Source organism: Piliocolobus tephrosceles, chromosome 10 (assembly GCF_002776525.5).
Source record: "Piliocolobus tephrosceles isolate RC106 chromosome 10, ASM277652v3, whole genome shotgun sequence".
Lineage (NCBI taxonomy): Eukaryota > Metazoa > Chordata > Mammalia > Primates > Cercopithecidae > Piliocolobus > Piliocolobus tephrosceles.
Genome location: NC_045443.1, coordinates 13,665,660 through 13,688,554, shown reverse-complemented (window position 1 = coordinate 13,688,554; position 22,895 = coordinate 13,665,660). Strand labels below are relative to the sequence as shown.

Below are 22,895 nucleotides of genomic sequence, written 5' to 3'. Positions count from 1 at the left end.
ATAGATAGATAGATAGATAGATAGATAGATAGATAGATAGATAGATACTTTAGGACTTCTCAACCTTTTACACATTATTGAAGGTGCAGAATATAAACCAATTTGGCCACTAGGGTAAATAGGCCTGTTTGGGGATGGGGTACCAATGTCCAGGGCCCGCAGGACGGAGTCTCTCCTCTCCCAATTCCTACCTGCCCCAACTGGCAGAGGACATTAGTATCTCCAGTGGCTGGAGAGCCATTTGGAAATTTCTGTTTTAGAAATAAGTAGTCTTAGTAATATGAGAAAAAACAGACTTGTACTAAAATCAGGATCAACAGTTCAGAGAAGTCTATACACATGAAGGAAAGCAAATGTTTGGTTTGGTGCATGATTCTGAACAAAGAAGCAAAACATCATTTATACCCTTGAAAGAAAACCAACCAGCATCAGCCAAACAGGGACTGTGTAGGTACCAAATAAGATTGCCCAAGCCACCAAGCCACTGCTTGCATTATAATGATGCAGTCACATAAGGGCAGGGGCTGTGCAGGCTACTGGACAAAGAAACCAATAAGGAGGGAGTCTGGGTTTTGCATTAATTTGGAAATCCAAGCCAATTTGCTTGAAAATTTGTGAAGTGCTACCAACTTGTTGCTTCTTATTGATTTCTGTAGTTAATAAATTAAGTAGTGCTGTAGTTCCTGGTGCCTCACCTGTTCTACTAATTTACATTGCTGCATGGAGGAACTCATAGATTGAGAAAATGTAGGTGCTTGCAATCCATAATTCCTTATGATAATTGAAGATGCTCAGTTATAGAAAATAAGCAAGTGTTCCCTCTTTCTCCATTAAACTCAATGAGACAGAGAGATCAAGAGCCCCCCAACAAAGCCACGTCGATTCCCTTATGAATAGGAATGAATGGCTCTTCTGAAAAATAATGGAACCCATACATTTCTCAGGATGGTTGCCAGCAGGCCACCATGTTCATGATTCAGGGGCACTGGCCTTTCACATTGGAGTCCATGTGGATGGTGCTCCCTGGTGTTGGGGCACTCAGCCTGTGTGGCCATAGGTGGTGGCTCACAGAGAGACATATCTGATTCATCCCAGGGCTTCCACCCAGCCCAGGAGGTGCACATCTGCATTGACCCATGTTCGTCCCCAGCCTAATTGTGCTCCCTTCCCAAACAGTGTTAGTATTCTTTAATCCCAATTTGTAATTTTATTCCAATTCAGATCCACCTAGCTCTCCGCACTGGATCTCTTCTACAGTCAAAGCACATCCTTTTGGCTCATTTGCTCCCAATTTTCTGTTGACCTTTCCACAGCTATCTGCTGCTCTCACCATCATGCTCCTTGTTATAGTTAAGTAGAAAAAACTGGCAGCCATACATAATGCAGGCAACTCCAGCATCCTCACAGCACTTACTACACAGTGCTGCAAGATATTTGTTTGCACATCTGACTCCACTCACTATGAGCTTCATGAAGGACCGAATGATGCTTCTTTGAGCCATGGGTCTTGGCAGGGTGCCAGCACATAGTAGGTTCTCATTTAATGTTTGGTAAGTGAGTGATAAGTGAATGTATTGCCTTTCTTACATTTGGACACAGTAGTCTCATTTGGGGCATATGACTAGAGAGAGGAAAAAGTATTCCTCTCTCTAGTTTGTACAATGTTGGCACTTATTGGCTTTTGTTCAACTGCTTCCTGGGATTATTCAGACAATACAGGGACAGGCTGTTATGTTGTGGCCAGAGGTTTCTGATTCTCGTGTTCATCCTTGTGCAGGTGGGGAAGTGGAAAGACAAGTCCCTGCAGATGAAGTACTATGTGTGGCCCCGAATGTGTCCAGAGACTGAAGAGCAGGAAGATGACCATCTGAGCATTGTGACCCTGGAGGAGGCACCATTTGTCATTGTGGAAAGTGTGGACCCTCTGAGTGGAACCTGCATGAGGAACACAGTCCCCTGCCAAAAACGCATAGTCACTGAGTATGGCATCCTCTCAATGACTTTGGGTGGCATGGAAGAGTCAGCTTTGATGCACCTGTTACCACTTGGCTGGCCTGAGACCTGAGGCATGAGAACTGGGCACTGTATCTGATTTCTAGTTGTTTTTGATCTGTGGGATTACTGGCAGCCCTCTGGTCTGATGTCCCATTCTGTCCAGATGGTGACCTGGGAAAATGATGGCTAACTCCCTATGCTAAACTTTCTCTGGTCTTGCTTGGCCTCAGTGATCAGGACCTCAAGTTTATGGAGATTTAAGTTTACTTCTGGTTTTCAAATATGTTTTCTTGGGCCAACATGCCCCAAAATCTTGAGATTTAGAACTATTTTTTTGAAAAATATAAAACTAATCTATGCTTTCAAAAGTCAGGATAACGGTTCTCCTTGGTGTGAAGTGCCTAGAGTGGGAAACAAGAGGCCTCTTGGGTGCTGGTAACTTTTCTGTATCTGGATCTGGGTGCTGATTAAAAAGAGGAGTTCAGTCTGTGAAAATTCATTGAACTGAGGCCTTCAAATATGCACCCTTTTCTTATGTGTTTTGTACTTCAAAGGAGAATTAAAATTAAGAGGAAACATATCTCAATGCGATGAGATAATGAGAATAGTGCAGGTCTTCTGTCTGTTTTATTTCTTTACTCGAGTCTAGTACAAATTGTGCTGAGCTGTGAAGGGGGCCTGCTTTGGGATTGGAGGTTTTTTAATGGCAAAGGGTAATAAATGTTGCCTTTCTTGTACAAAGACTTTTTGTTTGTTTGTTTTTGTTTCTTTAATTGGCTAGGAATAAAACAGATGAGGAGCCGGGTTACATCAAAAAATGCTGCAAGGGGTTCTGTATCGACATCCTTAAGAAAATTTCTAAATCTGTGAAGTTCACCTATGACCTTTACCTGGTTACCAATGGCAAGCATGGGAAGAAAATCAATGGAACCTGGAATGGTATGATTGGAGAGGTGAGTGTTCACAAGGGCTGTTTCTATTTTCATTTATTTTCCTTCTTTTAAATTTATGTTTTAAACATACTCACTTTATGCATTTCAGAAAATACGAAATGGCAAATAAGATGTATTGTTCCTACTATATAAAGAAAACCACAGCTAGGCTGTATTTTCCTCATGGTGGTCCCTTGCCCTCCTGAATGTTTTAATTGGAGCATTGCACCTTTCTCTTAGGTGGTCATGAAGAGGGCCTACATGGCGGTGGGCTCACTCACCATCAATGAGGAACGATCGGAGGTGGTCGACTTCTCTGTGCCCTTCATAGAGACAGGCATCAGTGTCATGGTGTCACGCAGCAATGGGACTGTCTCACCTTCTGCCTTCTTAGGTAAATGATGGGTTTGCTGGTGGAAGGAAATGGATATATGGATGGGGAAGTGAAATAGGGAACAAAGAAGGAGCACATGGCCAGGCTCTTCCAGCTGAGGTGGTTTGCTAGGAGCTCAACTCAGTCAGGGACTTCACTTAGGGGACTTCAAAATTAATTACTCTCAAACATGAAAACCAATGAACACCCAGAAAAATAGGAAAGTATAATGCCGTCTAAGAAAGCAGTACTGGACTGGTCCTCAGAGGGCCTACTGTAGTCCCATTCCTGCCATTTAGTCAGCATGTGACCTTGAGCAAATTTGCTCTATCTGGGGACTTGGTTTCCTCATCCACAGGAGAAGTCATTTCAACCAGGCTGATCTCTGAGGCTGCTTCCTGCCATAATAATTTCTAATTCTGGATATCATTGAAATATCTATTTATTTTTAATTATCTGCAAGAATTGTGCTCAGTGCTACCAAAAAAGGTTTTTTGTTTCCACGCAAATTTTCTGAGGCTTTGCCAGATAGAGCTGATCTGATTCTTCCTCCCACCCCAGCGCACCCCTCCCCATACCATTCTCTCCAGCATCACTTAAATGTCAAAAATCTCAGATGTGATATAAGACTGGGTGAGATGAGGCCAAGATTTCAGTTAGATGAGGTCTTTTGTGAGCTCATACCCCATATTTTTTTCAGGGGCCATGGAATGAGGGGTTGGAAAACAAAACGTCACCTTGAAAACAGAACACTGGGCTAGCAGAAAGGAGACTGAGTTTGGCGTAAACAAGCCGTAAGCCCCTGGACGAGTCACCATCTCTCTAAGGGACATCAACATTTTTTAAATGGGGCTATTATAGTAGACAGTGACTAACATTTCTTTAAGCTCTAACCATAGGGAATTAATTCAATTAATGCATTGCAAAGTGGAGTTATAGGCTCCATAGAATTTTTCTATAAATTACTCAAATTTCTTAGCTAATCTTCTTACGGTGAAGCAAATTCCAGCCTTGCCAATTTTATGTGAAATGTGATTAGATAGTACACACTGTATGCAGTAATTCTCATAGCTGCTGTACATATTTTATTTGCTTTTTTTCCTGTGCAAGGATAATTGGAACATTAAGAGATATAAACAAAACCACATTCTAATTCTAACCTTGTCAGTACAGCGCTACCTTAACTTCTGAACTGGCAGAGCCAGTGGTACATTAATATATCACTGGAATGGCATAGCAATGTCAGGCAGGGTGTGTTTATGTCTGTGTTCAGAGGAGGAACAGTTAGTTATAGGGATAAGAGAAGCCAACATTTATTGAGCACCTACTATATAATGTGCCAGGCATCATTGTACACCTTTTGGTAATATTAACTCATAAAATGTTCTTATACCCATTTTATAGCGTAGGAAACGGAATCTTAGACATATTAAGCCATTTTCCAGCAGTCTCTTGGCTGATAACTGGCAGCTCTAGGATTAAAATCCAGCTATGGTAGCCTTCAGAGCCTGTGTTCTGGTACAAATAAGGCCGTTTCAGGGTTCAGCCCCTAACCCAGGAACCAGCATGGGGGACAAAGAGCAATGTAATAAAATGAAAAAACGCAGACTTTTTGGCTCAGTTTGTAACCTGACCCTGCCACTTTCTGAGTATGAACTGGAAAGAACCTTGACCTCTCAGTCCTAGTTTACTCCTCCATAAAATAAATAAGGCAATCCCTAATGAAAGGGCCATTAGAAGGATTATATATACAGTATGAGGTAAAGTACTTTCTAAATTGTAAAGACCAAAACAGGCGATGTATTTTGTGTATAGAAAGTTTCCCTGGGCCTAATGGGAGGAAAAGACCATAGAGGTGATGCTTTTACTCAGTTATTCCCCAATCTTAGACAAAAGGGAAATCAGGGTAGAATTGCAATCAATTAGAGTCAAGTGTGCAGAGGTTTTCTCCGCACCTCTGGAGAGAGCCTTTGAATTGTACCTATTACGCCCGCATCTCTAGCTGCCATTAAAAGGTTTTGCATTTCACAGTTGGTGTGTTAAGCACTGGGGCTTTATCAAGATCTTTTTAAAATTGATTAAGTGACCGAGCTTTTACAATTCCTTTGGGAGTTCAATAATAAAGTAGGTTTCAGAGTAAGAAATATATTTTCTAATTTTTCAGCCAATTTTTCCCCTTTTTAAACTTCATCTTTATTAATGATTTGGAAGATGGAGAAAACAGCATGCTAATTCACTTAGTTATGAGTTTACAATGTGCTGTGACAGCTAAAAAGGCCAGAACTATTTTGAGACACAATTGAGGGAGCATTGTATCATGGGACAGAATAGTGATTGTCCCTTTTTATAGGCCTTCACAGAGATGGCTTCTGGAATATAGTATCTAGTTTCTGGACACCTCCAAGCCAGAGAGGTATTTAGCTCAACTGGAAAGGATTCAGCACACATGATTAAAGATATTAAAGAAAGCATGTGTGGAACATTCTTGCTGCCTTGCCCAGTCTTGTCCCATCAACCCTATCACTTGGTGACGGGGAATAGATTGTAGTTGGTTTGTGAATTACAGCTTGGGCATGTCCCCTTGTCACTTGTTAAATTCCCACTGTTGCAGATAATAATATTTAGCATGGAAGGATTCTTTAACATTGACTTATATTCTCATACGCTAATGATGTCTGATAACATACAATACATAAAAGTAGGTTGAAAAAGTGAATCTAGGCTAGGAAGTTTAAGAGAAGTGATACAAGGAGGAAAGGGGGGCTGGTTATGTATTGTACATAATTATTCCTGAACAAATTCAACTCTAAAATAGTAGGCAGGTCTGTTGAGAATGACTGTATCTGCAAGGCTCAGAAGCACTGGGGAAGGCATTTCCAGGCCTCTATTACATGGTGCGGCCATATAGATGAGAACGCAAATTGAGTCAGTCCAACACTCACCTCATAGCTAGTACTTCTTCCAATTGCACCATTTACTGAAATACCCAGATATTGGTCCAATATTGGCAGAAACTGCCTCTACAACCTAAAAGGCTCACGGGCATGAAGCTATTCTTCTCACATATTTAAAGGAAGACAGTCCTTGCCCTTTAAGGAAATGGTTCAGGCACAATCTAACCTAGGCCCTGGCTTCCTGAAGGCAGACAACACACTGTGGTTTGTTCCCCACCCCCTAAAATATGAAATGAATATGTGAATTAATTCGAAGACTTTTGCTCTCTGTTTTAACCCTGAGCACTGCTTTTTTCCCTTCCCCAGAGCCATTCAGCGCTGACGTATGGGTGATGATGTTTGTGATGCTGCTCATCGTCTCAGCCGTGGCTGTCTTTGTCTTTGAGTACTTCAGCCCTGTGGGTTATAACAGGTGCCTCGCTGATGGCAGAGGTAAGGCCGGCTGGAACTGCTGCATTTCCCCAATTTTTTTCTCCTATTTTCAAATCTCTGGACTCATTTGTTATCTGCATTTTCCCTAGCATATCCATTTCTGAAAAGGAAACCTCAGGTGGACATTTCTAGGTCACCATCTTGGTGTCTCTTTAGAAATACCCCAGATAAGATGTTAGGTTGAATCCATAGGTCTGCTTTATGCCTGGCCCCAAGCCTAGTTGCACTCCCAAGTAAAGGAGAGGAAAAACTGTTGGTAGATATGGGTATAGCATAAACATATCATAGGAAACTATTTTGATAACCTTAGGCTGTGGGCAGTCTGTTGGAACAGATGTCGCTAACAAGGCAGATTGTACACACATGTTAAGAACAAGAAGAAATGGAATGCCCCAGGGTATTTGTAGGTGGTTGTGGCTAGTAGAGTTCCCCAGTGCCAAAGGATCACAACTGAAGTACCAGATCTCCAAAGCATATGCTCCTGGCTCAACCCCCTTGCCAGAGAGTATAAAAGTTGAGTGTTGGAAATAAAATGAATGGGAAAGACCAATTCTCACTCATAGCTATTATTGGGTATGGTCCAATTTCCTGGGTAGGTGGACCCAGAGATGTGAGGGCTACTCATGTGTCTGAGGCATTTATGACACTTTTTAAAAGTTCACATGACTTCTAAAGAGGGGCATGGGATCCTTGTAAATAACTCCTCTAAAACTTCCTGAGAACCCCAGGATTAAGAAATATTCTGCCTTCTCCGAGCCTTCTCCATTCCAGAATGTGAGCTCTATCCTAGAATTATACCTCCAAGAGGAAAGATTCTTAATCCTGGCTACACATAAGAATGATCTATGGGGGTATCTAAAAGACATGGGTGCTTGGACCTCATTTTCTGATTCACTAAGTCTAGGGTGGGGCTTAGACCACTGTATGTTTCAATATAGTGTTTCTCTATCTTGGTTGCATGTTAAAATAACCAGCCCCACCCTACACCAATTTAATAAGAATCTCTGAGGATAGGGTTTCAGGCAGCAGTATTTTATAAAATCTTCCTCATGCTTCTGTTGGATTCACAGTACAAGCCATGAAACACCAATTCACTGAAGTATTTCCAAGTGTAGACCCACCTTTTAATTTGGTTTGTGTGTTCTGAGGTGTACACAATACATATATGGGCAGAAGCCCAAGCACTGTGTGTGCAGAGGTTGGGGGAGTTGGGGTGTCTCCACTGCCTGGTACAGTCAGGGGCCTTCCACCTGCGCTTCATCCAGAAGCCATGGCCTAGATCCCAGCCTGTGTGGCACCAGTAAGAAGTGGAACATCTGGGAATCACATGAGTCTATACTTAGGTCGGCAATGTCAAGAACTCAAGTCAGTGTGCATTGCCTCTCTCCCCTGAAAAAATAACAGGAGCCAAAAATCCAGACTTGCAAAGAAAGCTCAGAGTGAGGGCTTACAATTACTCATTTTACCGAAGGCTGTTTGTCTTCACAGAGGAATTCAACATGGGACCACTTTACATATCAAGTCTCCTTAGAGCATTTTACAATTTACAAAACTTTAATTTATAAACGACTTTTTAGTTACACATCTGTTGCATGAAATAAGGTCCACACGCACAGATGTGTGTGCACAGTTAGATATCAGGTTCAACATGAGTTGTCCCTGATGATTTATTTGGCTGAGCAGATGCTATCAGGATCACAGATTGCATCACAAGACCTGTGCAAATATGTTGTAAAACTGTGCAGGCAGATGTTCATTTCTGCAGTGGAGGGGCTACATGGAGATTCAGACAACAGGCAAGATTTTCCCATCAGCATAGAGATTGCGGTGAGGTCACAATACATATATGGGCAGAAGCCCAAGCACTGTGTGTGCAGAGGTTGGGGGAGGAGGGGAATCAAAGTCAAAAGCAGCTTCCTTTCTGCCCTTAGATGCATGTAGCCAGGCCAGAATTCTATGACTTCCCCTTTGGCCTTCCTGATATTCTTTTACACACAAGCTTCTACGGCAGGAAACCAGCTGGGAAGTGTTGGCATTGGAGTGGGGTCAGATTTGTCTTTGAAATATTGAGTGCTAAGTGCTAGAAGCTAAAGAAAAATCAGGAAAAAGTGCACTCCAAACCATCTAGCATCAGTGTAAACAGACTTGAAGAGGGTTTATGAATGGTAGAAAACAATCTTACACAATTCTTGCTGATGTTTTTGGAAGTTAAAATGCATTATTGGTAGATACAAATATAAAATTTAGGAAAAACTGACAGTAATGACTCAAGTGTGACCATAGTGACATAGGCGGCCTGTGTTACTCAGTTTTGATGTGATCTTGACAGGGTCTTGTATATGGGGCAGGTTGATGGCTCCTCCAGAGGGGAGTCATGACTGTTAGTTCAAAAGAGACCATCCCACACACACCCCAGGCTTTTGGTTTTTCTTCTAAGGAACCCTCTGCAGCCCTCCTGAGAGTCCCTGGAAAAGAGAGATACACACTCTCAAATTTAAAAGCCGTCTATAAAAGGGCTCAGTTTTAGTGGAAGGGTTTCCTGCTCTGAGCAGGGACTCACCCTGTGTATTTGTAGGTTTAAATAGAACCAGTCACGATGGCTTAACTTTCGTCCTTGTCTTTTTGTCATGCCAGAGCCTGGTGGCCCCTCTTTCACCATCGGCAAAGCTATTTGGTTGCTCTGGGGTCTGGTGTTTAACAACTCCGTACCTGTGCAGAACCCAAAGGGGACCACCTCCAAGATCATGGTGTCAGTGTGGGCCTTCTTTGCTGTCATCTTCCTGGCCAGCTACACTGCCAACTTAGCTGCCTTCATGATCCAAGAGGAATATGTGGACCAGGTTTCTGGCCTGAGTGACAAAAAGGTAAGAGACTCATTTGAAATCTCCCATCTTTCCTTCAATCCTGTTCTCAGCCATACTCAAAGTTCCCATGTACCTGCTGGTCTTCTAAATTTTTGGAATTGACTGTTCTTTCTTATGTTTCCTTGTATTGGAACATGGGAGTAGAAGTCAGTTTCCCTGCTGAAATAACATGACTTGATGTTGGCCTCCTGATTCGTGAAAAGTTATCACTGATACACCCTAGGCTGCAAATAAGGCGTTTGGTATGTTAGCAGCTTTCTGAGTGCATGGTACCTCCTGCTGGATGTAGTTGGGTGGCCTATCTGCACAGGGCTGCCAGTGTGGGGTGTTATTAGACAGCTGCCGCTGTGTACCCACACTGAGGAGATGGGCACATCATGGCCTTCTTTTCTTCCCAGTGGTGTTTGGCTGTGGGCTCTCCCTTTGTTCCACGGCACACTCATGTGTTCCTGGGGCTGAGCAGGAGGGTTGTTCACATTGTGTCTTAAAGAGAAGTAACTGCTGTTTAACTGGATGATTTGGATGATTGCCCCTGAGTGGTGTTGATGAATGGGCTGCTCCCTCCTGCGGGCCTATGCAGTTGAGAGAGAAGGGAAAGTGTCTGCTGTTTTCCATCACCGCTGGATGAGGATGTACAAAATCCATTCTAAATACATCTGACCCTCCAGTCTGCCTGAAGCATCACATTTTCCATGGGAGATCTGTCTCCTGAAACTATGTAACCAGAACTAGGGATGGGAGCCACTTCCGTGGAGTGTCCCATAAAGCTTGTGGTCAAAATAATTTTGGAGACTTGCGCTTACAACAAATTTTCTACTCTATTTCCTTAAGAGTTAGAAAATGTGATCTTTTTCCACTCCCACCCCCACCCCACCCCCAGGATGAAGCCATGAGATACAGACAGGTGTGTCTTCAGACCAAATAGTACTTTGCACATGGGTTAGATTTGCCCAACCTAAAAATAGTCTGAGAAGAACGGAAAGGAGAACATATTCTCTTCAGGGGCTCAGATTCTGATTTTTCCTTCTACATCTCTACTTATCAAGAACATTCAAAAGCATGTGGAGAAGATAAACAGTACCTTGAGAAAATGAATATATGTATATATATATATATATATAATATATATACATTTTTTTTTTCTGAGTGCATGGTACCTCCTGTTGGATGTGGTTGGGTGGCCTACCTGTACAGGCCTGCCAGTGTGGGTTATTAGAGGGCTGCCGCTGTGTATCCACACTGAGGAGATGGGCGCATGATGGCCCAAGGAATATATATATTCCACTATGTTTACCCCTTTGTGTTATCTCTTTCTCTGATTTGTCTTCCTTTTTGCTTTTTCTTCCTTATTTAAAAAAAAAAAAAAAAATTCTCTCTCTTGGACTTTTTTATTTGGAAGCTTTTATTTACTTCTCTCATCTCAAGATTTATGATACATTTATTTATATATTCATCCATTTATTAATCCGTTTTTAAACCTCTCTCTGTTTCTTCATCAACATCTTTCATCATGACCCTAACTAAAATTTGAGTTAGATACCTCCTTTCACCCCCCTTTGCAGCCACTACCATAATCACCTTTTGGTGACTATTTCTGGAACCTGGACAGTAGTTGGGCTGAAAACAACCTCAGGGCTCATTACTTGGATGTGGCTTAGGGTAAGGTGGACCATGCCCACCTCCTATTGTTTGGATGTCTGATCCCTGTAAATCTCATGTTGAAACTTGATCCCCAGTGTTGAAGGTGGGGCCTAATGGGCAGTGTTTGGGTCACGGGGTGGATCTCTCATGAACAGATTAGTGCCTTCCTTGGGAGGGGTGGGACTGAGTGAGTTCCTGCTTTGTTAGTTTCCATGAGAATTGCCCCAAAAGCTGATTGTTAAAAAGAGCCTGGCACCTCCCCTCTCGCTTGCTTCCTCTCTTGCCATATGATCTCTGCACATGCTGGCTCCTCTGCCCCTTCCACCATGAGTGGAAGCAGCCTGAGGATGTCACCAGATGCCCAAACTTGAACTTTTCCAGACATCAGAATTGTGAGCCAACTGAACCTTTTTTTTTCTTTATAAATTACCTAGTCTCAGGTATTCCTCTATAGCAACACAAAATGCACTAAGGCACCACCCTAAAACATGGATGATGCAGAAACTTGATGGGCCATGCCCCATGTGTAGACTTGTCAGAAGTATGGCAGACCACGTCTTCACATGCGGCTGTGGCAGAGATGTAGTAGACTATGTACCCACACAGAGTATAGCAGGGCCATGTCACCATGATTGACATGGCAGGGCAGGGGTGTAGTGAATCATGTCCTATGCATGGTTATAGCACTGTATGGTGAGATCATGTCACTGTGCATCAATATGGCAGAGATGAGGTAGGTCACAGATCTTCCTAGGGGTCTGGGCTGTTAAGTGGAGAATCTCCATGGGTATCAAAATGTTTCCTTCCAATGTCTCAAAAATTACTTGGTATATGGCACTTATCTTTCTCTTACCCTCATGGGCCATGCAGTAATAACTGAATGCTTTTCTGTTTGAACTAAGCATAACTGAGACACGGAGGAAGATAGTTTTCTTTTCCATGATCTTGAAATAAGTATCATATCTAGGCTTCTTAAAGCAGACAGGATATGCACGTCTGTCCTCCATACCATGTTGATTATGTTCTAAAAAGTTGGAGCCCATCAGTTTGTTTTATAGAATGAAGACAGTTCGTGTGTGTGTGTGTGTGTGTGTGTGTGTGTGTGAGAGAGAGAGAGAGAGAGACTTTCAAGACCTTTGAAATAATTTCCACTGTGACACCAGCTCTGCAGTCTCATTGGCCGATTCTTGGGTTCCTGCATCTGATATCCTGGGTATCCACAATTCTTCATCTTTTTCAGCCATACCTCTATCGGTGCATCTGCCTAGGAGGCTTTTTTCCCCACTTTTTCACTCATTGAACTTCTACCGAAACTTCAAAACCTAGATTAGATATCCCTTTATTTGTGGAGCTTTCCCTAGCTCATCTGGGAGATTAGTCATTCCATGCCCTATTACAGCAACTATTCAAATCTTTATTATAACATGTATCTTCCACATTCTGTTGCAATAATCTATAGGCCTATACCTGACCACCTATTCCTCTATCTGACCGTGAATTCCACAAAGCCGTGAATTCCACAAAGTCAATGACCGTAAGTTGGTCATCATTAAGACAAAAAAAAAAAAGTCTGTGGGGAGAGAGGAAGAGAGGCTGTATTTACTTAAGAGCCCCTGGTGAAAACAGTGGACCCAGCATCACAGGCAAAGAAAGCAGTGAGTCAGCAAATGCCCCTTAACAGCTGTTTAATTTGTAAATGGTTATCTGATACATTTCAGAACTTTGCAGATGACAAAACAGTAAAGTGGAAGCACCCTACTAGAATCTGTCAACATGACTTACATAATTATAGAAAACACTTAAGTAACTAATGACTGCATATCAGTGTCAGAGACAGTTACATAAATCAGAAAGGGTTTCCTGAAAGTATACTTAAAATGTTAAAATTCTTACAGTCTTACTTCAAAACACCTAAAGAAAACAAATTCTTAGGACAGGGTATGGTAATACGTGAGAGGAAGTATATTCTGTGAATTTAGAAAAAGAATAAAGACATTCAAACAATAATGTTGAGAAAAGAAATGAGGTGATTTTGAAGAGTATTTTTCAATGTGATTAGATTTTCATCAAGGAAGTAACATTTAAAGTGGAGAAGGGTTCCTAAACTTGTTGTGACTATTAGAGGTGATATATCTTCCATATAACTCAGATCAAATGATAAATATCTTGGCGTGATAATGGAAAGATATTTGTAGCCATTCAATTTATAGCTTTTTAAAAAATTATCTTCAGCTTTTTTTTGCAGGAAAAAAATGTACTCAGATTTCATCTATGTTAAGGTAGAAAACCAGAGTTAAATTTCCATGAAAACTTATTTTTGTGCTCCTTTATACTGGAAGGCTTCCATTTTGCGGTAGCACATTACAGTGAATTCAGAATTGTTCCACTACATGCTGTACCTAAATATGGGTGCAAGTTCTAACATTCAGCAGCCCGACTGTACATTCCATCAGCTCCCCCAGTGGGAGGAAGGTGTAAGGGAGCTAGTGACATCTTTCTTCTCTTAACAAAGATCCCACAATGCATTCTCATATTTCTCACCCATCCAGATGGATTTCTCATTTTGCAGTCTGCCAACCATAGTATGAAGGAAAAAGAGCTTGGCCAGTGAGGGAGGGGGACATATTTGCTGGGCACTAGGTACATTTTGTATGCTCTGTGTATGTTATGTGGATAATCTTCATACAGGTAAGATTATTCTCATTTTACAAATAGGAACACCGAGACTCTGGAAAACTAGTAACTTCCCCGAAGTTATACATTATCAAGTGACAGAGCCAAAATTTGAGTCCCTGTGTATTTGGCTCTAAAATCACTCTGCCAGGGTGTTTCCCTTGTAGCTAATCTCAGGGAAAGCTGTGACATAGATAAGGATTGGTATTGACACCCCTGCCCCCACTGTCTTATTTAATCCCCTATCCTTTAATGTAATGCCTTGATTCCACTTAACAGGGCACATTAACACCACCACTACTATTACTACTAATAATAATGATTATCATTGTTACTATTATTATTAATAATAATATAACTTCAATGATAACATCCCAGCTAAGATTGTTTTCAGCTCTTACAAGCCAGGCATCATGCCAAATATATTTCATAGATTATCCTATGTAATGGTGCTATTAATATCTTTATTTGTAGATGAGGCAACTGAAGCTTGGAGAGGTTAAGTAATTTGCCCTTATGGTGTTCCTAGCTCACTATAGCCCCTGAACAGTGTGCCACCCTGTTTAGACCCTGATGCTATTTGATGCTTTTTCCAGCTATTCAATTTTCTTCCTACCTTCCCATCTACCTTATCAAAGCCTAACAAGTTAGATCCTTTCCCCCGACTAACATGTAGCTATCTAATTAATTGAGCCATAATAATTAGATAGTATTGTAACATTTGCACTTTATTTAATAAGCCTTTTAGAGATATTATTTTAAATAGAGAATAATGGTGATTTCCAGTACTTGGGCAGGCTGATGGCCCTCAAATTGACTTTAGCCTGTGCAGAGAGTGACCCTTAGCTTTAAGCCACTGTTGGATGGTGGAGAACGGTGGCACCAGGAGTGAGAAGGGATAGTTATGGGGTCAGTGGGGTCTGGAGTCAGATTGAAGGAAGCCCACAGAGAGGTGGAAGCTGCTAAAGTCACAGAAGGTTGCCGTTTGACCATTGGGCTCTCAAGGGTATCTGGCTGCAAATGATTTCACACATTCCTATCACCATTGTGACACCTACCTGAAATATATTTTGCAGCTCTTTTCCTCAAGGAATTAGAGGAGCTTTATTAACTTTCAAATGTCAAAGGTGCTCATCTGCTTACTGAGGGTAGCTGTCTTTGCCTGCCACACTGGAGGTACAATCAGGATGGCCACATAACCCCTAAATGAGGACCCCATGGCTTTCTAAATAATGAGTCTTCTGGGTTTCCAAGAAGTCCCATGGAGGTCTGGAAGTCACTTCATATTCTTTTGGGATATAGGAAGGGCATGACTTTTAAATCAGCATGCAGGCAAATAAATAAATATGCATTCTGGGACAAACTCAGCCTGGTGATAAGCAACTTTACTCCACAACTATCCTGAAATGTTGAGTGCTTGTTGAGCATGTGTGAGGAAACGGGGCCACGCTTTCCACTGCACAAATTTATTTTCCTGTGCTATTAACTGGAAGCCAGCAGGAGACAGCCAACCTCAAGCCCGATCTGTCACACCCTTTTCCTGGCCCAGATCATCTCGCTCAGACCACGGAATACTGGGCTAAAAATAGCTTAATTGAGAAAGTAGCAGTCATGACCAACTAGCCAGGGAGCTAGTAATGAGGGCCTGGGTTAGACCTCTAGGTAGCTGAGCAAACTGTAAGGGTATGATTCATGCAAGGGAGTCCTCTGGGCCTGTCAGGCAACTACTCCTCTTAGAGCCACTGATCAAGAGCAGATCTGGAAAATGTAAAACTCCCCAAATCCTGGGAGTGTCTGATGTACAGAATGCGCATGAGAGGGGGAAGGATACCTGCCTTTTGTTCTCTTAATTGGCAGAGTCAGTCTGACTCTTTCCATGGACTGCTGTCCCAAGCACTGAGCCTCCTTCAGTCCTGCCAGGGTAACCTCCATCCAAATGGGTCCAGAACAGACCCCTGGGTCTTAGATAGCCCCAGGTCTGTCCATCAGGGTTGGCTACCCCCACTTCTTCTCTGGCTTTAAGAATGGGTCTGCTCTGTCCCCCAACAGGTTCCCCCAAGCCCTAATTCCTCAATCCATCTTGACTGAGACAAGAGATCCCTAACTTCAGTTCAACATCTTGTGGCCTAGTAGTGGTCACCCTCCAAGTCCTCCTGGGGGGCAGATGACCCAGAGTTAATGACTGGGTTCCTAGCAGGGCTTCACAGTTGACTTTTACTCCTTCCTCTTTTGTGGTCCCCTTCCCCTTGAACGACCCTCTTCCCCTTGAACGACCACCTGCTTCTTGCCTTCCCGTGACTTCTAACACTGTATTCCTCACCTCTAAGCTCTGCTACCTTGTTGGAGCCTGAAGTGGGTTGAATTGTATCCTACCAAACATATAGCCACATCCCCACCCCTAGAACCTACAAACATTGACCTTGTTTGGGAAAAAAAAAAAAAAAAAATCTTTGCAAGTGTAATTAAGTTAAAGATCTCAAGATGAGATCATCCCAGAGTATCCAGGTAGACACTAAATCCAAAGACAATTGTTCTTATAAGGAAAAGGCAGACACAGATTTGACCCAGAAGGGGAGAAAACACATAGATGAGAAGACCATGTGAAGATGGAAGCAGACACTGGAGTGATGCAGCCACAGGAACACATGGAGCCACCAGAAGTCGAAAGGGGCAAGATATGGATTCTCCCCTAGAACCTTTGGAGGAAGCACAGCCCAGCTAACACCTTGTTTTGGAACTTCTGGCCTTCAGAACTATGTGAGAATAAGTTTCTGTTTGTGGCTTTTTTTAATGGCTGCCACAGGGACCTAATACAAGGCCTTCACGACTTCTTCTGTAATCTGCACTTTGAGCTCATTGCATCCTTTAGACTTCAGTGCTTCTCCTCTTTGTCCCAATCTGCATTGTCAGTCTCCCAGCCTCATCCTTTCAAAGTGAGTATTTCTTACAGTGGGATATGGTTCAGTTCCCCTCTCTTTTACCTAGAAGAATGGATCCAGTTTCCATTGAAGCTTTGCAGAGACATGCTTTATAGGCAGAGTCTTCTCCTTGCTGGTTAATTTCAAGGAAACAATACAAAACCTGAGTGTCAGTGTGTCCCTTTTGCTGTGTCCTTGAGCTGGATTAATGTTAGTTTCTCACAATACGTACTACACTGCTTATGTGCACACTTCCCCAGTACCTTCTACTAGGCCTTTTAGTAGTGATATCCTTATCAAAGGGAATTGAGGACATGTCTCTGTAAGATGTATCATTTTCACAATTCCTTTGTGCAGAAAAACACTAATGCAGTCTTCTCATATTCTAGATTGTGCCATGTTGTTTAAATCACAGAACTGGAAGAGACTTTATTTGATCAACAGGCACAGGGAACTCTTTTCTCATCAAAAGCAAACCGGCCTTCTCTCTCTTCTTGTAGCCTTATCCTCCTTGTTACACAGGAATGCGCGTGTACACACACACACACACACACACACCCCTACCCTCCAAGACTACATAAACGTACCAAGATAACTGGGTAAATAGTGACTTAGTACTCACAAAGCTGCACAAGGAACACATGTTTCCCATGTGCATAGAAGATTTACTAAATGGATATCAGAAAGTTTGTCTTTCTTAGCTGGGTAAAGAATCTGGCTTTCTCTTATTCTGCTATTAGTAGACTCATCTTTTTGTGAAACACAAAAATGAAATGAAATGAAGGAAGGAGACAGATGGAGAGGGTATGAGGGGAAAGAGGAAGGAAGGAAGGGAGAGAGGGAGGCAGTCAGAAGCCAACACTGTCCTAGATCTGCTCTGTATTACCCTTCTTAGAAAGGTATCCCTATGCAAGGTATTAGAGGACCAGAGGCTCCCTGGAACTATAATTTTTTTTTAATGCAACTATACAAACTAGCATGAGTATGAATTCACAGTTTTCTTACCTGCATTGAATTGAACTAGGCCCAAAATTAAAGCCAGAAATAGGCAACAAACAGTTTTAATTAACAAAAATCAAAGTACATAGCATGGGATGTTGTTCTTTCAGATTTGGATGTTCTGGATGTGGGAGAGGCTAGTGAGCACTTCTTTTAACTGTTGGAATCATTGAATTTGTCTGTGGCTTCCCTATGGGACCTCTCTCAGTCAAGTTGACCCTCCCAGGGAGGAGCAAGTGGCTCTGGGGATTCCCACCAAATTTCAAATTTACTTACAGCCAAGTCTCTGTTTCTATAGGAGAGCTATTCAACTGTTGAAGGCAGTTGCTTTATTCCAAAGTTTATTTACATAAAAGAATAGGAGAGTTTCCCAACATTCTTTTTCCGATTAAAAACAAGAAAACAATCAATGTTTTAGTACGGGGAGGGCTAATCTTTTATAAGTTCACTAAATCGTAGGTTGTGGGTTGAGAATTTATTAAGAATTAATGTTTCACTTCTGAACAACTAAGTTCGAGTCCTTTGAGACAAATTAATGCCACATGGAAATTTAGATGTGGCCAAAAGCATCAAACCTAGAATGAGTCAGGTTTTAAAAATGTCAGAATTACATTCACAATGAAAATTGTGACCAGGGCTGCTCTGGGCTTCTGTGTTTCAGCCTTGTTGCCTCCAGCTGTAATGGTGGCAAGAGTGGAAAATGTGTGCAGCCTGCTATATTTCTGGAACCTTTCGGCCTAACTGGGCATATGCTAGGGCTGATGGGGGTCTGAGATTCCCTGAGGCTAAGGAAGCCCAACCATTTAGTTTACTATTCCACATTGAGATTTCCTGTCCAGCATGGGTCAGAGAGAGCCATTTAAAGACCAATGACTGACACTCTGAAAACACTATAGTCTCGGATGTTTCCTCTCCTATTTTACTCCAGTGCCATTCAGGTGATGGCTCTGATGGAGAGCATCAGGAGCATTGGCTTCAGGCCAACATGATCCTGAGAATGGCCAGAGTGGAGAGAAGAAAGTGAGCAGGGAAGCCGACTCCCTCAGTGAGGAGCAGCTTGAATTGTCAGCCGTCACTCCAGGAGGAAGTCAGGAGGAGAAGAAGACCTGAAGCTCAAGGCCTCAGGTCTTCACTTTAAAGAGTACATGGCTAGTCAGTATGAGAAGTTGTTTCTGTTTGGGGTGCACAGGGAGGAGTAGCTGCCAGGCAAGCGGTGGGGTAGAACAGTGTGTTGATATCAAAATTATTTGGAGAACCCTTTCAAACCAAGTAGGACTCTGTGCAACCGGCTGGAAATAAAAGTACAGGTGCCAAAAGCTCCCACCTGTGTGGTACTACTCTGCCAAGGAGGTAGCCAGGAAACCAAAGTAAGAAAAGGATTGTGAGAGAAAACTACTTTGGGGTAGTGGAGGGGGTGGGGTAGCTATTGGAGGGCTGTGGAATTCTTTTTTCTGTACTTTTTACCTACTGAAGCTGCTTTGAGTGGATCATCTAGAGAGCCTGATATCCAGCCTCTGCAGTTAGAATGGAGAAGGGCTGGCATTTGACCCATACCTGAGAAGACTGAAGGTAACAGGTCTTGGTGAGAGCTGGTCCCTGGTTGGTGGGCCATACTCCCCTCAATGGCCAGATAGATCTGTTTCTCAAGACCAGCTGAGGCCATATGGAAAGGAGGGAGTCAGTGTGGGCCTGAGGTTGCAGGAGGTGCTTTTCAAGGCTCCCTGCCCAAAGGGCTTTCTTCCCAAGATAAGGCAACTGCAACAGAAAGAGTCAGGAGGGGTGCTGTCCAATGGAGAAGCTGGAGGGACTGATGTAAGTGACCAGCTGCACTGAGGTTGGTCCAATGTTTTCCCTGAGAGCGTCTCTGGGGAACCCAGAACTTGCCTGGCAAGGAGGACATCTGCCATGCCTAGGGAGTGGCAATGCCAGACCACTGCAGTGCCAGCCAAGGAAGTGCTTTCCTGCCTCTGCAGCTCCTCCTTTCCCTGCCATCACCACCTTCCACCCCACCCTAGAGTGGGAGGAGAACAACTAGAATGAATACAGGATCTGTAAGAGCTGGCATCACATTGAGTTTTAATTCTGGGCTAGATGATAGCCACTGGGATTCCTGGGGCCAAACCTGCCTATTTCTCTCTGCCCTTATTATTGAACTATGTAATAAACATATATTATGTGCCAAGCCTACTATTAAACTCTTCACATATGGTTCTATTGTTACCAATGGAGGGTCTTGACCAGAAGTTGTCCAGGTCCTTGGTATTTTGAACAAAGAATTTAACAAAGCACACAAAGTAATCGAGTAATGAAACACAGGAACAAAGCAGCAAAAGCAGGAATTTATGAAAGCGAGAAAGCACTCCATGGGGTGGGAGTGGGCCCGAGCTAGTGGCTCAAGGGCCTGGTTACAAAGTTTTCTGGGTTTAAAGAACCCCATTCGAGGTTCCTATTGGCTACCCCTTATCTGGATGAAGGAATTGGTCTGTGGCTAATTAAAGGCTGAGGTGAACTGGTATCCTATGCAGAAAAAGGGATGATCCCTGCTTGGTCCACGGCCAATCCAAGGCACGCTCCCTTTTCCGTCTGAGACTTGGTGGAAGGAGGAGGTTGGTAGGCAGAATAGCCTTTGATCCTTTGCTACTGAGAATAGGAGATGGGTTTTTTCCTTTCGGTTTAGCTTCAGGAAGTTTGCATTAATTGGCCTTAGGTTCCCTGCCCCCAGGCCCAGGTTTTTTCTTTTTGATCCAGCTTTGGGAAGTCAATGCAAATTGGCCTTAGATTCCCTGCCCCCAGACCTTGGTGTTTTTACTTCATTCAGCAGGAGTTAGCCTTAAGTTCCCTTCCTCCAGAGCCTAGTCTCCTGCCTCACTACTTTTAATCTTTATGCCCACCCTTTGAGATCACCATTATAAACATCATTTTACAGATGAGGAGAGTCATCTAAGGATTAAGCAAATTCGCCTAAGTCACACAACTAGAAAATGAGGGTTCCAGGATTTGATCCAGAGAGCTGACCCCACAGCCTGCATCTGCCCCTGTGATACTGCACTACCGGAGCCCTGTGTCTTCTTTGTGTGGACACAGGAAAGCAGGACATGCTTCTGGAGGCATTGACCTGAGGCAACAGAATCCAGTAAAGCCCCTGTCCTGGGGACCTTCTCTGGCCTGGCTTCTTGGATTCTCAAAGGAGAGATTATGGGGTTCCAGCCAGAGACCACTCATTATTCAGCTGTGAGTGCACAGGAACCTTGAAGAGACCTTGTTCATTCTAACCAAAAGTATTTTCAGCGAAGTTTCTTTTCTTCATTTGTGCACATACAGCCCCTTGCACCTTTAAGAACCACTTATTTAATGAGAGTTGACTGGATGAAAGAATCAAAGAGACATCAAATGTTGGGTGCCAAGTTTTCTCTCTGCTAGGCAGTAACCAGTGTGTTTACTTAATCCAGCTACAAGGGAAAAGATCCCACTCTCAGCAACCTTCCCTTTATGGGAAAAGTAAAAAAGGCAGAGAGGAAAGAAATGGAGTGGAGGGAAGGACACCCTACTTCATCCCTTCATCCTCATCTCAGAAGGGAAATAGAGCAAGAGCAGTATTTAGTTTCTGAAATACTTGCGACAAGGAGACCATGAGTAGCTTAAGGCTATAAACCACCTTGATATTAAATTTTCTAAATGCTTAATTCTGTGAAACTCCTCTACACATCTCCCAGCTTATCACTAGCACCACAGTTTTCTGAGTAAAGTATTAGCCAGCTGTGTTTCTTGCAAGAACTGATTGCCAACAGGCCCTGAGACAGCTGGGACTCCACCTTTTTTGGACTGGGTACAAAAGAGATGTCGAGCTGGGTGTTATCCTGGTACTGAAGAAAGAATACTGTGATTTCTAATGATGTCTCCGAGTGGCCTCAAATACAAATTGAACAAGATGGCTAACAGCATTGTGTCATGAAGGACTCTGCAGCTGAGAACCTCTGGGGTTCAGGAACCTCTGGGAAGTGAGCCTTTTTTGTTTTGTTTCGTTTTGCTTACAGAAAAAATAAATTGCACTTGAATACACAAGATTATTAACTCACGTGCCTTTACATGACACACCCACCCATCCCTGCAAACACACCAGCACACACACCACATAGGGTGCAGATGTGGTTTTGACTTGGAGCACTGAGCAATTTTCTGCTTTTCTTTTTATCCTTTTAAAAGTGCACCAAATTAATTGTGGCCAATTACCTAAAAATCCCTTTCTCTCTGCCAATCAGGGCTGCCTGAACAGGCAAGAGGCGCTCTCACCTGCTTCGTTATGCAAATTGTATTCAAATACTGAAGAACAATGCAGCCTTCAGCACTGCAATGATTCCAGGTTGCTAATGAGGAGAGGCTGCTGCTAGAGGAGTTGTTTTAACCCTCTGATGCTGATACAAGAAGGCTGAGAAGGCATCAAGAGGAGATGGAGGCAGAGTCAAAGTCAATGCCAGTTCTCAGCACCAGACAGGGTGCTCCCAGAGCACCATTACCTGGTGCAACTTGGCCCCTAATATAGAAGGTCACCCCCCGGTCTGACATAATTTGGGGCAATTTGGAGTCCAAACAGTGTGGACAGAATAGCTTGATTTCTTAAATATCCCTGTGGTCTGACAACCATAAGGACATTTTTTCAGGATATGGTGGGCATCTGTAAGCACAGGGTCTGGCATGGTCATAAATGTGTCGATCCTCAGAATACCTGCAGTCAAGGGCAGGCAGGATCCACCAGGCAAAGTACATGAGAATGATCAACACACACACACAGGAAGAAATCAATGAATACTAAGACCTCACATCATGAGATTAATTTGAAAAAGGCCTGTACCATTCAGCCATTCATTCATTCAGGACCTGCTCTATGTGGAGCAAGAAGTATTTCATTCTCCAGTAATCACAGTTGTCAGGACTTATTTCTCTCTTGACTGCCTCACCTTTTTACCTTGCCCCAACATTTCAGAATCTCCTCTTGAATTGGAATTTCAATCTCACCTCTCAAATTCAGGTAATCAAAAAGGGGCTTTTAACACAATTATGTTATTGTCATGCTGGGATTCTGTGCGAGCCAGTTTATGCAGTAGTAAGGGGCATTT

General features: G+C 42.9%; 1 protein-coding gene across 1 annotated transcript in view; it reads left to right on the top strand.

The window, feature by feature from the left end:
* GRIN2B (glutamate ionotropic receptor NMDA type subunit 2B) overlaps positions 1-22,895 on the top strand; it is a 425,811-nt gene that overhangs the window by 369,859 nt on the left and 33,057 nt on the right. The window contains exons 5-9 of the mRNA XM_023226202.1: positions 1,778-1,980; positions 2,777-2,948; positions 3,168-3,321; positions 6,561-6,686; positions 9,321-9,550. Coding sequence (XP_023081970.1) covers positions 1,778-1,980; positions 2,777-2,948; positions 3,168-3,321; positions 6,561-6,686; positions 9,321-9,550 — 885 coding nt within the window. The remainder of the gene's footprint in view (positions 1-1,777; positions 1,981-2,776; positions 2,949-3,167; positions 3,322-6,560; positions 6,687-9,320; positions 9,551-22,895) is intronic.